A 16,213-nucleotide genomic window follows, 5' to 3' on the forward strand; every position below is an offset into this window, starting at 1 on the left:
AATATGAGGCAAAGTTATCAGTAGAAAGGGTGAGAGCGTGGAAGCCACAAAAGGTTGGAAAAGGGATGAAAATGTGTGGAAGAGCTGTAAGAGTGGTGAGTAGAACAGTGAGTTAATTAGGGAGATGTAAAAAGTCTGCCTCGCCATATTGAGTAAGTTGTAGATGAAATTATACATTCTAGAGAATTCCTGGCATTTGCCCTGGAACACATGAATAACAATTGTTTTTATATAAGAAGAAGGACAAGAGACAAATATATGTATACATAATATGCATATGTAAATATAAATATACATATGGTCATTTGGACCATGCCATTGCTAAAGGGTAATACAGACATGGTTCAGCTAATATCATTAATTGGTTCAACCAAATCATGATGCTGAGAGGACCAATATTTCCTGGGGAAGTTAGTTCCATAATAATAGAGAAGAATAGGGCCAGAAATCACATACAAGGACTATCATTAAACTGAAGTTAAAGGAGACAGGAAAAAAGGAACAAGGGTTGATCTGACCTATTCTCATTGGTCACAACATTGCTGTGGCTTTTATTAAAGGCTTTGGGGATGAGGTTTTAGTGATGTTTTGTGGAATTAAGGGAGTATGGGATGTGTTGATTTGTTTTGCTCAATTATACTTATTCCTCGATTGCTCAAGTATATTTATGCTCAGTTATATTATTAAATTTACATATTTATAATTTTTACATAAACCATATTGTTCAGTTATGCTTATACAAGAGAGAGTTTCGATGCAGGAGAAAAATCAGTGGATAGTAATAGAAATGTAAAAGTAAAAAAAGGATGCAAAATGGGCAATAAACTTTTAAAAAATACACGAAGAAAAAGCAGTTCAGAAAGGGGCACAAAGATGGTAATTTTTTCTATTTCATTACTGTGTTAAATTAAAATTTCAGTTTAAAAACCAAACTGCACATAACAGAAGTTAACAGTTTCACATATAATCCTCCTTTTCATTCTTCACTGCATATCAAAATGTTTTGTTAAAATCATAATTAAAACTATTTTTTAAAATTCTGAGAGTCAGGGCAACATTATAACAGTTACTGCAATAGTACCAAAAAAGTAATACAGGCAGGAAACAAACAGGTTAGGCAAAATGAAAAATGGTTTAATAAAACATTCACTTTACTTTTTAATCTGATGGCAAAAGCTAGAAATAATCTATTTTCTTTTGCCTTTCAAAACAAAACAACTCTGTCTGAGACGCTCTTTAAAAGTTCGTTTCTCAGCATTTGTGGCATTCAACACTCAGCCCCCACTGATTGATGCCCTCACTGGCTGTCTCTTAAGCTTCCATACAGGACAGATGGGTCTCTATTAGCTAATATCCCAGCAACCAGCCCTGTTCCTTCCAGGTGGTGCTGACGCAGCACAGAGCCGAATGTCCTTCTCTGCAGGGGTGAGGGAGGTCACTTCTGTATCCATCTCCAACTTCTGACAACCCACAACTGTGAGTGTCTTCAGAGTCTTGGTTTTTCAAAGGGCCCAACTGAGAACTATTCCTATGGGGGGCATATTGCAAAATGCAAACAAATACCCTCAAAGAATTAAACGAGATTCTCTCATTTGAAAACTTAGCCCCTTTCTTCAAAATAGCTGCCTGCCACAGAGCCACCTGGCCCTTTGAAATGCATTGTGTTGGAAAGTTGTTTTGCAGAGGGGGGGGGGAATGCAGGGACTCTTGAACAGTCACATCTTCAAAAAGGCCACCTGTAAAAGACAGAAGCAAACCACAAAATGTTTTACTTATAAATTTGACAAATGTTTGAATGAACATTCAATCGGAGTCAGTTCCATCTGGTCAGGACCAGTACATGCTAATCTAAAGAAGAAAAAAACAAGACAAAAACAACGCTACCCTTTCAGCTCAGCTAAATATTGCAGTTTTACAGTAGCATCCAATTAGGTAGGGCTTATTAATGAACCATGAAGTAATTAAAATGATTAACACATCCTTTAAAGAAAAGATGGAATTTTTAATTGATGTTAAAACTCTGCTCCCACCAAATCAAATTCTTCTACTGACTCATAGGATTCTTCTGGTTCTTTTGAAAACATCCCTAGCTGTAGAAATGCAAGAGGCAATTTCTGGTCCTCCTCACCATTAAATTACACCCACCCAACTTCAGGTCACTCCAATATTTTTAATCATGTTTATTAGGCTTGTCAACAAGAACATCTTAAAATCAAGTGTTTATTAAATTTTTATTTCATTTAAGGTCTCTACACAGGGCCATTTTCAAGCTACTTAACGAGGACCAGGTAGGATACTTTCTACATTTCTAACGGTGTTAACAACCTGCCATAGAACAGAAACAAAATTGTAAACATAATCTATTCATCCACACAGATTTATGGGAAAACATGAAGTTTAAGCTGTAAATTCAGATAGGGATAGAACCTGGAACTATGATTTCATTGCTACAGGAAACTTCCAGTGAGGAAACTAACTTTACCAAAGCAATTTGGTACCTTCTTGGCAAAATACAGCCTTTGAGAGTTGCCTAGAACACTCAGAGGTTAAGTTATCTGGCAAGGGTCATATAGCCAATATGTAACTGAGACAGGACTTAAATCTAAATCTTCCTCACTGCAAGGTTATCTCTCTAGCCATAAGCCATGAAATTCAGAGACTACACCAACTGAATAGTTCTAGAAATGTGGATTCAGGGCTTCAAGGCATGGATCAATCAATCAACCAATCAAGAAGCATAGGGGCAGGTAAGTGGTGTCATTTCATAGTGTGCCAGACTGAAATCAAGAAGACTCATCTTCCTAAATTCCAATCTGGCCTCAGGCATTTACTAGCTGTGTGACTCTGGACCAGTCACTTAACCCTGGGTTTACCTCAATAAACTAAAATAAGACAAAACAAAATAAAAAAGCACTGATTAAATGTCTACAATATGTCAGGCAAAGTGCTAGGGATTCAAGATACAGGCAAAAAGGAGAACAATTAAATAATTCTTGCTCTCAAAGACTACATTCTATTGAGAGGGGACAGCATGCAAGTAAGTATATGTAGAATATATATAAAATAAATATAAAGTAGCTACATAAAAGTAATTAGGGAAGGTGGCCACTAGAATTGGGGCAATCGGGAAAAGCATCAAATAAAAGCTGATATTTATATGAAGCAGTTCATTGTAGACATGATAAACAGCTAAACAGAAAAGAATTGGGGTAGGGTGGGAATGGAAATAAAAACAATTCGATTGGCAAAGAAATCTGGAAAACCTTTCAGAGCCAAAAGGAAACTGAGGAAATAAGAGTCAAAATATGAAGCTCAAAGATTCAATTTTAATAATTCACATTTATATATCACTTTAAAGTTAGAGAAGTCCATCCCTCCCAACAACCCTGTAAGGTAGGCAGCGTGTGTGTTAATTTGACAACTAGCTTGTCAATAGGCTGGACAAGAGGGAGCAAGAGGGAAGAGTCTAGCATTATACCTAGGTATTAAGCCTGGGTGACTGGGAGAATGGTGGTGCCCTAGCCAATGAGTGAGAAGAAGTTTAAAAGAGGGGCTGGCTTGATTGTTTTGTTCCATCATTTCCATTGTATCTGACTCTGTGGCAAAAGATACTGGAATAGTTTCTTTCTCCAGTTCATTTCACAAATGATCAAACTGAGGCAAATTGGATTCAGTGGCTTGAGCAGAATCACACTACTATTAAGAGTCTGAGGCTGGATGTGAACTCAAGTCTTCTTGACTATAGACTTGGAGTTCTATCCACTGCACCATGTAGATGCCCAGATGGTTTGGGAAGGAAAAATGAGTTCTTTTTTGGGCATGCCTAATATGAGATGTTCAAAAGTCAATGGCACAAAATGAACATGAAATGAGTATCTGCATAGACATCATTAAGTACATGGAAGCCAATGAGTTCACTAAGCAGAAGAGAAGAGATCCCCACTATGGAGTGGCATGACTTGGATGGAAATCCCTTTTTTCTATTATGAAAAAAAATTATTGCTGTTTTGTTTTTTTGTATTACAAACATTTGTAGACCACCCCTACCCTAGAAGACGTCTCTTATGACAAAGTAAAATAGGTAAGTAAAACTAAAACTATAATGACCTCATTTGAACAAGTATATAATTTTTCACATATAGAGCAACACTCATTTTTTTTCTCTGTCTCTCATTAATAGAATTTAAATGAACAGAAATCTATTTTCTCTGTCTCTCCTCTCCCTATCTCACTGAAAAAAATGGAGAAGGAAAAACAAAATTTCTTCTAACAAATATGCATAATTGAGTAAAACAAATTCCTCAGGGTCTCTATGCAAAATGATGCATCCCTAGTTCTGGACCCTAAATCCATCATCTCCCTGTCATTGAGAGCATGTTTCATCACCAGTCCTCTGGAATCATGATTAACCATTGTATTGATTATGGTTCTTATCGTTTTAAAAGTTATTTATTTTTCATTGTTGTGATTATAAACTATAAATTCTTCTCTTGGTTCTCAAGTCCATTCAATTCATTCCATTTTATGAGTCCTCAAAATTGTTTGTTTTCATAATATTGATTTAATTTATAGATAGAAATTCTGGTTCTGGTTCTATTTACTCCATGCTGTATCAGTTTATATAAATCATCTAAACTATTTCTTCATATTTTTGTATAATAGTATTTTATCATCTCCATCTACTATAATTAGCTTATTTATTCCTTAACTTATGAATTTCCTATCAGTTTCCAGTTCTTTTGCCACTATGAAAAGGGCTGCTTTAAATATCTGTATAGATAAAGGGTCTTTTCCACTTTCTTTGCTCTCTTTTGGAAATAGGCCTAACAACGGTATAGCTAGGGCAAAGGGCACAAACTGTTGGAACTTTTTGTGCAAAATTCTAAATTTTTTCCCAGAAGGGTTGATTCATTAAAAGTGCACGGATGCATCAAATATAAGGTACTTCTACTAGAAGCAATGCAATGACCCAGAACAATTTTTAGGGACTTATGAGAAAGAATGCTATCCACACCCAGAGAAAGAACTATGGGAGTAGAAACACAGAAGAAAAACATATAATCGATCACATGGTTCAATGAGTATATGATTGGGGATGCTGACTTTGAATGATCACCCTATTGCAAATATTAATGATATGGAAATAGGTTTTGAACAATGATACATGTATAACACATTGGAATTGCTCACTGGCTCTGTCAGGGGGAGGAAGGGGGAGGAGGGAAAGAATATAAACCATGTAACCATCAAAAAATATTCTAAATTAATTAATCAATTAAAAATTTTTTTAAATTTAAAAAAGAGAATTGATGCAACTTTCTCTACAATCTATCACTGATTATCTTCCTTTTTGTCATCTTTTCCATTGATTGTTGTGAGGTTAAAAAACCTAGAGATATAGGCATAAATAGGCATTTCCTTAAAAGGATATATAGTATATATTTAAAGCCAAGCACCACCATCATTTATAATAGAATAAATTGGAATCCTTTCCAACAAATTCAGGGATGAAACAAAGATGTCCATTTTACCATTTCTATTTAACATAGTACTAGAACTGGTGGCTATAGCAATAAGGCAAGAAAAAAAAGAAATAGAAAAAATAACCAGGAGTAAAGAGTCAATGAAAAAATTAATTAAAACAATTCATAACTTTAGCAAAACTTCTAAGATATAAAATAAATCAACAGCATTTGTGCACAATACTAATAAAACTCAGCAGGAAGAGATAGAATTATTCCCTTTAAAATGACTCCCAAATGGATAAAACACTTGGGATTCTTCAACTTCAAAATGGGAACAACAATAGCTATAATATTTGCCTCGAGATTTTTGTGAAAGATGGTCTATGGTAAACTGTAAAATGTTACATAAATGTGAGCTCTTAGTGTTGTTGTTATTATCAAGATTTTAGTATTATTACAGCATTAAGGTCAGTCTCCATTTGGGAGTATCTATAATTCTGGAACAGAATTCTAAGGGAGGGGAAAAGTTAGACTCACAAATGGGGAGAAGGGTAAAGAAATCAGAAATGCCCACTGTAGTAGGCAAAACATAAGTTGAGCCTCAAAAGAAGCTAGAGATTTCAAGAGGTGGAGGTGAAGGAGAAACAAGAACATTCCACACCATCTAACACTGATAAGAATGCAATTTTCTAAATATTTTTATACTTATCTAATTTGAGTCTCCCTGCCACTTTGAGGAGAGAGGGATAAATAGAAAGAAAAAGAAGGAATGAACGAACGAATGAATGAACAAAAGATGTTTATTAATTTTTACTATGTGCCAGTACTGTGAGAACACAAATACAAACAATGAGAAAGACTAAAAGGGAGAGGTACGATGTGGAATATAATAGAATATCTATTCCTAAGGAAAAAAAAAGTTAGAAAAAGCAGATAATACTCTAGAAACTAAGGGTTCTTTGGTCTTGGTTTTTGACCTAACATGAGAAAGAATTTTTTTTTCTCTTGAACAAACCTTGCTGTGAGCTTGACCCTAGAGGTGAGATCAGCCAAAAAGTCTCTATTCCAAAGCTGCAAAAGGCTATCTGTGATTTAATTACATAACTATGAATAATAATAAAAAAATAGTTGGCCCCGGAAAGAACTCTTTGAAAAATTGGTCCAATAAGTCTTTTCTCATCTCTAATTTCTATGATTTGGCAATCCCATACACTGTGTATGTTTTTTTAAGAATGTAATAACAAGAAATTCTAATTATCCCAGAGAACAGGTAGCCATCCAATGCATTTGGGCTTCTTTTACTTAAAACGCTATGAATTAACACATTTCAAATGCTGATTTTGTATTCCCTAGCTCTTATCCATGACAGGAAAAATTGCCTTCCCTGACTGCCATTTATTTTAAGAGAAGATAATTTGATTTTGTTCCACTGCACTGAGAAAAATCTCTGCATTTCATCTTTTCAGTTTTACCCTCAAAGGTAAATGTTTCAAGGCACTTGAAAATGTAAGAATATAGCTGTAGATTTTCAGGCTCTGTGCTACTGAAATATCTGGTTGCCAAGGTATGTAGAGAAGCCACACGAAGAAGCCTGGCATGGCAGCTAGAGTGCCAAAGTGAAAAGTCAGAAAAACCTGGGTTCAAATTCCACCTCAGACACCACGTGACCTTGGGTGAGTCACTCATTCAGCCTCTCTGAGTCAGTTTCTATATCTGTAAAATGGGAATAATATCACCATCAACCTGATAGAGTTTTTACTGGTGAAGATCAGATGAGACAATGCATATGTCAAGAGCTTGGCAAACCTTTAAGCACTATGTAAACATACACTGCTTTTCTTAGTATTTCCTCTTTTCTTCTCATCTAATAACCAGGAAAGTTTAGATAGAGACAATCTGGACTAGGGTTGATTTTCATTTGTTTCAGTTATGTCTAACTCTTCGTGACTCCATTCGGGTTTTCTTGGCCCAATTTGCCATTTCTTTCTCTGGCTCATTTTACAGATGAGGCAACTGAGGCAAGTAGGGACTTGCATGGGGTCACACAGCTAGTAAGTGTCTGAGGTCAGATCTGAACTCAGGACAAGGAATCTTCCTCACTCCAGGGCTAGAGAGTAGGTGGATAAAGTCACCACTTTTTATAACTGAATGAAAATGCTAAAATGCAAAACTCAACTTCTACAGGTTTCCCAAAGCATTTTCTCCAGGACAAACCCAGAAGCAGACAGGAGGACAGGAAATATATGTCCAGAATCCTATTCCTATGTTGTTTTAATTTCTTAAGTTAGGTCTCTATATTTTGGGAGCTTTTCTTTTTTGCAAAGTCCAGACATTGTTGTTAAACATTTATTACAACTATTAGTATCAGTGCCATATTATTCTTGTCACTTTAATGGGATTCAAAAAGGAAAAGACTTGAAACTGGTCAGTGTCAGTCCAAGGTTTTTAATGTCCTATGCACTGTTTGCATGAGTGGATAAAATAACTGCTTTTTGTGGTCAAATAAAGAAATACAAATAATAATCACAAGCCTTTATATAGTGCTTTAAAGTTCTGCAAAGAGATCCCATTTCTTTTGATTCTCAAAATGACTTTGTGTGTGTGATGCTATTTAAAATATTTTTTAATTTTTTTATTAAATTAATTTTAAAAAAGTTTAAATCTCCATTTTACAGATGAGGAAACTGAGTATTAGAAAAGATAAATGTCTTGCCAAGTCATAGTTATTGAAGTATCTAAAGTAGTCACATCTTACTAACTCTTAAGCCCAGTGCTTTTCTCACTGCACCAAAGAAGCTGTCTAAAAATAAAGTATCTGGCTTATGTCATCCTTAAAAGCAACCCTCTTCCATCACAGGATATAGAAAAACAATAACAATAATGATGTTGATAGGTTTGAGTCTAAAATTCTGCAAAATGCTTTATTTTTTTACCTTCTCTCCTCTGACAAACAATAATAAGCTGATATCCTAAATGTCGAACTAAGTTCTCTGCTTAGAAAATTCCAGTACATATGCTCAACATTTGAAATACCCTGAAAGTCCTTTAATATCAATAGTCATAAACTTGTGTGATTAACTTTTACTTAATAATCTTTTGAAATGTCAATAGAAAGAACTCCTTTGCAGCCAAAATTGACTGCACCAGATAGCATTAGCATTGCAAAGGCACGGAAACACCTCAATATGTGCTATCCAAACAAGATAAAATTATAATGCCTTGGAAAATATGAGTTTCATAAGTATCAGAGGTGGGTGGAAAGGACGTTTTTGAGATAGACAGCAAGGTTTCTCTATAATGACATTGTGTACTTAAAATCTTTTTTTAAAAACCTATCAAATGGTGATATACATATTCATCTATTGAAGGCAATTCTAAATTATGTGCAAAGATTGATCTGTCTCTAAATCAGATTGCCTTTTTCTAAGAAAAAAAAAAAAAAAAAACAAGTGTATTTGCTCCCAAATCCTGCTGTGGTATCAAAATCTCACATCCAAAAACAACAGTTTTGTATTGTTTTAAATAACTTTACACAATCAGCTGAAGAATGAGTGCTGTGATTATACTGGTCTTAAAAAGTACTGGAAACAGAATAAAAGACAAAACTGAGAGGTGACATATTATAGTAGAGACAAGGGAGACTTGGGTTCAAATCCCACCTCTGACACTTACTGTATGACTGTGGTAAGTAACAACAACCTTTTAGAGTCTCAGTTTTTGCATCTGAAATATGGGGAGAATAACTATCTATTTTAATTCCCCCAGTTCTAGAAAGGTAAGGCAAGGCATACTGGACAGAGGGCCATCGCCAATGAGAAGAATCTTGTTTTTGACAGGATCTGACTATGAACCAGGGCAAGTCACTTAACTCTCAGTGCCCCCAAGAAAACAGCCACTAATCTACATTGAAGTTTTCTCGCTGGGAGTTCTGACTTTTGCCAGTGAAATCATATGCCTGGTCCCACACAAAGAACTACATACTTCACAAAGATAGTAGTGAGAACCAAAAGGGATAATGTATGTAAAGTGCTTCAGAACTATAAAAAAAGTCAGCTATTTTTATTATAATTTTATGTTTTATATAAATTTGTATTTATATAATTTTGTAATTATATCATAATTACAAAAAGTCAGTTAAATTAAATAAGAATTTTATTACATGACTGCTATGTTCTTGGCACCGTGCTAGGCACTAATATTTGGAACCAAAATCAAGTAGGTTCTTGCTTTGACTATCTCCTTATTACTAGAATAGGAATATCTCCTATTCTAGTATTGGGCCCGCAATCAGGAAGATTCATCTTCCTGAGTTCGAATCTGACCTCAGACCCTTAATTAGCTGAGTGACTAGGCAAGCCACTAAACTCTGTTTGCCTTAGTTTCCTCATTTGTAAAATGAGCTGGAGAAGGTCAAGGCAAACCCCTCCAGTACCTCTGCTAAGAAAATCCCAAATGGGGTCATATAGAGTCAGACACAAATGAAAAACATGCACAAAAAAATCCAAAAACTGTGGAATGCAACAAAAACTGTGCATGCTTATATGACACAGTCACTATGTTGATTCTGCCTAACTATAATTCTTTGTTACATAACAGTGTCCCACTAGGTGCAGAGGTTCAAGAAGAGTACTAGAAAATGATAGTGGTGAAAAACAAATCTCTAAAACTTTTAAAGGGAACACAAAGGCAAAGAGACACAAGAAAATAAGAGTAAGTAGGACAGTTTGGCTTAAATAGTGTGGAAACTGGTCTAAAAATGTAAGAAGTCAGCTTCTGGTAAGATGGTTGCCTGAAAGGAAGGCATATCATTGAGACTCCATAAACCTATTCCAGTAAAGGCTTAAAGTTCACACCAGACCCATTAATGATCAATAAATCTAATAAGGAGCTACAGTAAATTATTTTTTCCACCTGAGAACTACACAAAAAGTCAGCCATCAGTCTGTAGTTGATGGGAAAGAGATTTTATTTGCTAATAAAACTGGCACTGATGCTGAAGTTTCCCATGGTGAACAAAGATGACCAGCAACACATGTAGCCTGAAGAGTCTGTGTCCAGAGATGAGAGCAAAGGATTCCCCAAACAATGCTACAGGATGACCAAAAACTGCTCAGGGTGGTCAGAGAGCCAGGATGAGAACCTTGGAAGCCCCAGGAAGCAAGAGTTGGGTCAGAGGATACCTCTGGGTCAGAGGTTCTAAGATTGTTGACTCCAAAGGTAGGAATGAGTAACTGTAACAACTGTAAGCAGAGACTCACAAAGAAAAATGGATTTTCCACAAGGACTACATATGAATACTTAAAAGAAAGGATGTTATATAAAAAAGAGTCACTATAATATTTTTCAAAAGGCACAGGACATTCAGAAGAAAGTATAAACAAATGGGACAGTTTTGAAAGTAACATATAGAATTAATTACATACCTCAAAAAACCCCAATAAGAAGTGTAAAATGAAAATTCATGATTTCATATAGAATGGCTTTTGCTCTTTATATAGAAATGCTTTTTTTGGTGTTTAAAAATGTTTTCAGTATCATGTAGAATTTATTATACTTTAAAAAACAAACTATAAAATGGAAGTTCATAATTTCATAAAGGGTCCTCTCTTTGTCTTTGGCTCTTTTGTATGTATCTAAAAATGCTCTTTTTTAATATTTAAGTTCAGAATAAAGTAAGAAATTTTCCAAAGGAAAAAAGGACTAATACAGAATAAAGTAAGCAGAATAAAAGAACAATTTGTACACACAATGACAATGATGCAAATTAAAATAACATTAAAAGGTGGCCAGAATCAATGCAATATACAGCCTTGGTCCTAGAGTACAAGGGATAAAACATACTTCCCTCCTTTTAGTAGATGGGGAGAGGAGAGGAAGATTTATAATGTAGAATACACTGTCAGCTGCAATAGTTTTTCATTTGCTGTGTTTCTTTGTTACAAGAGAAGATTTAATAATGTATGCAGTCATGGGGCTGTGAGTCTGTTGTGGTTTAGATAAGGAAATGCCTAGGTGTTAAAAAAGAATTAAAAGTTAAACAAAAATGAAACAAGTCTACAAATTTATATGGAATCAAGAACACAGAGGCTAGAGGTATGCACTAGCAGAGGTAACACAGTAGAAAAAATGCTAGACCAAGAGTTGGAGGGATCTGGGTTCAGATCTAGCTTCTGATGCTTCCTCCCTGTGTGACTGAGCAAGTCACTTAATCCCAAATGTCTAACCCTTATCATTCTTCTGTTTTGGAACCAATATTTAGTACTGAATCTTAGACAGCAAGTAAGGGTTAAAAAAAAAAAGAATAAAAGATAACTAGTTGGTATTTTAATACTAAAATCAATAGGTGACCTCCTTACACTTTTTTTGGAGGCTCCCTCCTCTTGGGTCACAAAGCAAGAGTCTTTCTCCACTTTATCCACTCCCTCCCTCCACAAGAGTTTCCATTCATTAATAGAAGATACATCGGCTTTGGAATTAAGTCATACTAAGACCACCAGGCACAGCTTCTAATTCTAAATCTGACACCTACGAGGTGTGTGATCTTGGGCAAATCACTTATCAAATCTATGCTGGAGTTTCTTCTTCTAATCACTGGGCTATAGAGTAAGGAAAGAATTTTACAAAGTTCAAGACATTAGAGAAATGGAAGCTATAATTAAATCACAGGCTTTGTATTCAGTTACAAAGAAATAAAATACTCTCTTTGGTTAGGGAAGGAAAAAAGAAGTTACCAGGTCGTGACCATGAACTTGAGGTACTTGGCTTTTTCCAAGACCCAAATAAAATCGCATCTTTGTCAAGAAGTCTTTCCTGATTTCCCTTAATGCTAGTATCTTTTTCTATCTTTCCTCTGTTGATTAACTCTAGTTTATTCTGTATATTTCTTGTTTATTGCTAGTTGTTTGTATGTTGTCTCTATTATTAGAGGGGGAGCTCCCTGAAGGCAAGATCCCTGCCTTTGTGTACACATCCAGGGCTTGGAATAAAGCCTGGCACAGATTAGGAACTTAATAACTGCTTGTTGGCTAATGACTAAGGGGTCAATTTCTGATGTTATTATTACACTTAGAGAGAGATGGTAATAAACTCTAGAGGCACTTAGGTGTGCAATGGTTAGAGGACTGAGCTTGAAGTCAGAAAGACTCATCTTCCTGAGGAGTAGAAATATGACCTTAGACATTTACTAGCTGTGTGACCCTGGGAAAGTCATTTCATCCTGTTTGCCTCAGTTTCTTCATCTATAAAATGAGCTGGAGAAGGAAAAGGCAAAGCACTCTAGTATTTTTGCCAAGAAAACCTCAAATGGGGTCATAAAGAATCAGACACAATGGAAAAATGACTGAACAACCATAATAAAAAATAAACTATAATATATCAGTCTTCCGGATGCAGTTTGTACCCCCGTAAAGACAGCTAATGTGGAAAATTATCTACCCACAAAAGGGAAGGGCAAAGAAAGGTGTCAAAGGAGACAAGTGAGATGAGAAATTTTGCCAAGAAAGGTAGAAAAACAATATATCATAATTGGCCAAACAAAGTAACAATTCTCTGGGGTGCTGATACCCTTCCCTCTTCCCTCTAATTCTAAGAGGAAAAAAAACTGGCCTAAAGGAACATTAAGTATTTGCCCCTAATTGAAAACATGGTTTCAATATGAATTCCAGGGGAGATTAAACTAAAGTGGAGAGAGGAAGGGAGGGATGGAGGGAAGAAGGCGTGTCAGACAAAAAGGGAGCAATACAGAGACAAAGAGAGAGACAAAGAGACAAATAGAGAAAGAAAGAAGAAGGGAGGGATGAAGGAAAAGAGAATCAGACAGCATTTATGCAACACTTACTTTGTGCCAAATATTGTGCCCACCACTGTCTAGTTCTCTTTACACTAATGATACTGGTAAGGGTCTTCCAACACAGAAATTTTATGATTCTGTGATAATATCTTAGTTTATCCTACCTCATGGGTTGTCATAAAGTTCAAATTAGTTCATTTATATAAACGAATATGAATTGTTATTATAATTTCATTTTATCTGTCTTCCTGATCCTCTATAAGCTGTGGTGTATGCTAAGCAAAAGAATAAAAGGGTTTGTTTGGTTTTTTTTCAACCTTTTTTGTCTTCTCCCTGGAAAATAGTTCAGGTATATGTAGCTGTGCTTGTCAACCTAGGTATGTTGCTCACTGGGTACAGGATGGGAATGATACTTGGAATTGGGTATCTTCTGTCAGCCTGCTTAGGAAGAGATCATATACATGAGGCAGGTTCACAGATATGAATGGAAGTAAGCCTGGAACATATTCTCACCATCCATCTTTTCCAGGCTAAGTGGACTGTGATATAAGAATCAATAATGTTATGGTAATACAACAGAATCAACGTTTTAAATTAAATCTTCCAAGCATTCGAAACTATAAGATCAAAGACTTATATGGTGGAAAGCTTAGGGAGGGTAGGTAGATACCTCAAAATATAGTGCCTTTTGGACAAAACCTACTTTTATGGGAATACTCTTATAAAACCAGCATGGATGGTGAGGGTTACAGTACAAGATAAAATCTATTCCAGGAACAAAGACTATATTATCACTTATGACTCAAAAGGTTCTTTTAATTTAGTATTTTTAAGGACTATGTGGGGCTTTTGCTTAAGATAGACCAAAAGTAAACATATAAAAGAGACATCTCTCCACTCTTGGATTATCTTGGGAGTTATTTCTAAAGTGGCTATTTTGTTACTGTATTAGTCGTATGCTTCTGCCTGAGAAAAGTTTAGAAGGAAATCATCAAGCCAGCCAATAACAGATGAGGGGCCAAATGTCCTGGCAAGTTAGCTACGTCATCGGATAAATGAAATCTTTTTATCTGTTTGGAAAGATATGCATTTAGCATAGAAAAAGTTTTAATAAATAATAAATGGTTTTTGGAAGGCATTTAGCACTTGATTCAGTAACTCTAAAAATGCAGTTTTATATAGTTCCATTTTTACTTATGTCTTTTGCTCAGGAGCACACATAGAGGAAAAATGGAAATGCAGAAGTTACTTTTTAAAGACTTGAGCAGAGTTATAAATTCCAGGGTCAATAGAATAATGCAAGTGGTATGAGCCCCATTAGGACATAAGGCAGCTTTTTGCAATAGGTATAACAGAATTCTGATATTTTGGTTGATTTTTCTTAATGATAACATCATTATCAAGCTCCTTCTAATTCTGGTTGCCTCTTGGAAAAGCATCCAAGGGAAAAAGCTACTTTATCTAGATAAAAGAGTTTCTGAACATGTGTCATAAAATATAAGAATGGGAGTTGTCAAGGTGTAGAAGCTGAGGGTCTGTAGGCAAAAAGGAAAGTGAACAGCTGGTTTTGGAAGTACACTGCTGGTTAAGATAGTGCTTAAAAATGGGATTTGCATTTCTGGATCAATCCTTAAGATATAGAAATGTTGGGCCAGAGATGGAGTAGACCTAATGAGGACTAGCAAAATATATACTTGCCTGAAATGTTAAAGATCTGGTCAGGGGAGTTTTAAATTAAAAATGGAGAGAGAGGGAGAAAACTTCCCATAAATATTTACCTAGTCTGATGCTAGAGTATCAGGTAGAAGCATATAAAATATATAGAGGAAAAAACCCATGGAAAGGATCAGCAACTCATAGGAGACTATTTGAGAAGAGAGTCAGAGATATAACTCACAGTCTCCTGTGTTTATATGCAAATGAATAGGGAAAACTAGAAATCTTAATATAAGGAATTCATTAAAACCTAAAGGAACATAACCCAAGGCCAGAAAAAAATGACTAGAAAAGGACATCTCTTATTCAAAAGGAATAAATTCACTAAAAATGGGGAGGCAGAGTATAACCACATATTAAAAGCATAGAGAAAACCTATGAACCTGAAGAAAGATACACCAGTGGACAGCATTTGGATGAGAATAAATGAAGAAAGAAAAATGACATTGTGGTCAGAGTATGCTATAGACCACCAGATCAAAAGAAAGAAATGGATGATAAACTACAGAGCATATCTGGCACCATGACAAGATATGGCATGGTTAGAGGACTTTAGCTATCTATGTCTACTGGTATTCTCTCTGAGCAGCTAGGTGGCACAATAGATAAGGAGTGACAGACCTGGAGTCAGGAAGATTCATCTTTCTGAGTTTAAATCAGGCCTTGGACACTTAGACTCCAGGCAAGCCACTTAACTCTCTTTGCCTCCATTTCTCCACCTATAAAATGATCTGGAGAAGGAAATGGCAAGCCATATCAATATCTTTGCAGAGAAAAACCCAAATGAGGTGATGAAGAGTCAGACACAACTGAAACAAATGAATGCAATAAAAATTCTCTCTGCTGAGAGCAGGAAAAGGATTGTTTTTAGCTGTCCTGGCTGCTTTTCCCAGAGTTCTGTCACATAGGGAAGCACTTGAGAAATGCTTGTTGATTGCTGTTTAATTAAATGATGTGAGGTCTGATGACCACAGTAAAAAATTTAGAGGGGCTGAAATGCATGGAAGGTTAGCCTGGAGAAAGGAGGACATGTAACTGAAAGGCTGCTGACTAAAACTTTTCAAAGAATTCAGAGAATGATCTGATAGTGTCCCAAGGTGATCCAGGAAGAGCTGGATTCAAATCTTGCCCCAAGCATCGACTGTGTGGTCCTAGGATTAATTCACTTAAATTCTCTAAGCCTCAGTTCCTCATCTGTTAAATTACAAGGTTAGCCTTGATAGCCTCTAAAGTCCCTTCCAGT

The 16,213-nt window shown here is 35.7% G+C and overlaps 1 protein-coding gene across 1 annotated transcript in view; it reads right to left on the reverse strand.

The window, feature by feature from the left end:
• Window positions 1–1,671: 1,671 nt before the first annotated feature.
• The window catches only part of UBE3D (ubiquitin protein ligase E3D), a 189,712-nt gene continuing 175,170 nt past the window's right edge, over window positions 1,672–16,213 (reverse strand). Inside the window, exon 10 of the mRNA XM_044676301.1 lies at window positions 1,672–1,736. Coding sequence (XP_044532236.1) covers window positions 1,716–1,736 — 21 coding nt within the window. The 3' untranslated portion in view covers window positions 1,672–1,715. The remainder of the gene's footprint in view (window positions 1,737–16,213) is intronic.

This window comes from Gracilinanus agilis, chromosome 4 (assembly GCF_016433145.1).
Source record: "Gracilinanus agilis isolate LMUSP501 chromosome 4, AgileGrace, whole genome shotgun sequence".
Classification (NCBI taxonomy): Eukaryota; Metazoa; Chordata; class Mammalia; order Didelphimorphia; family Didelphidae; genus Gracilinanus; species Gracilinanus agilis.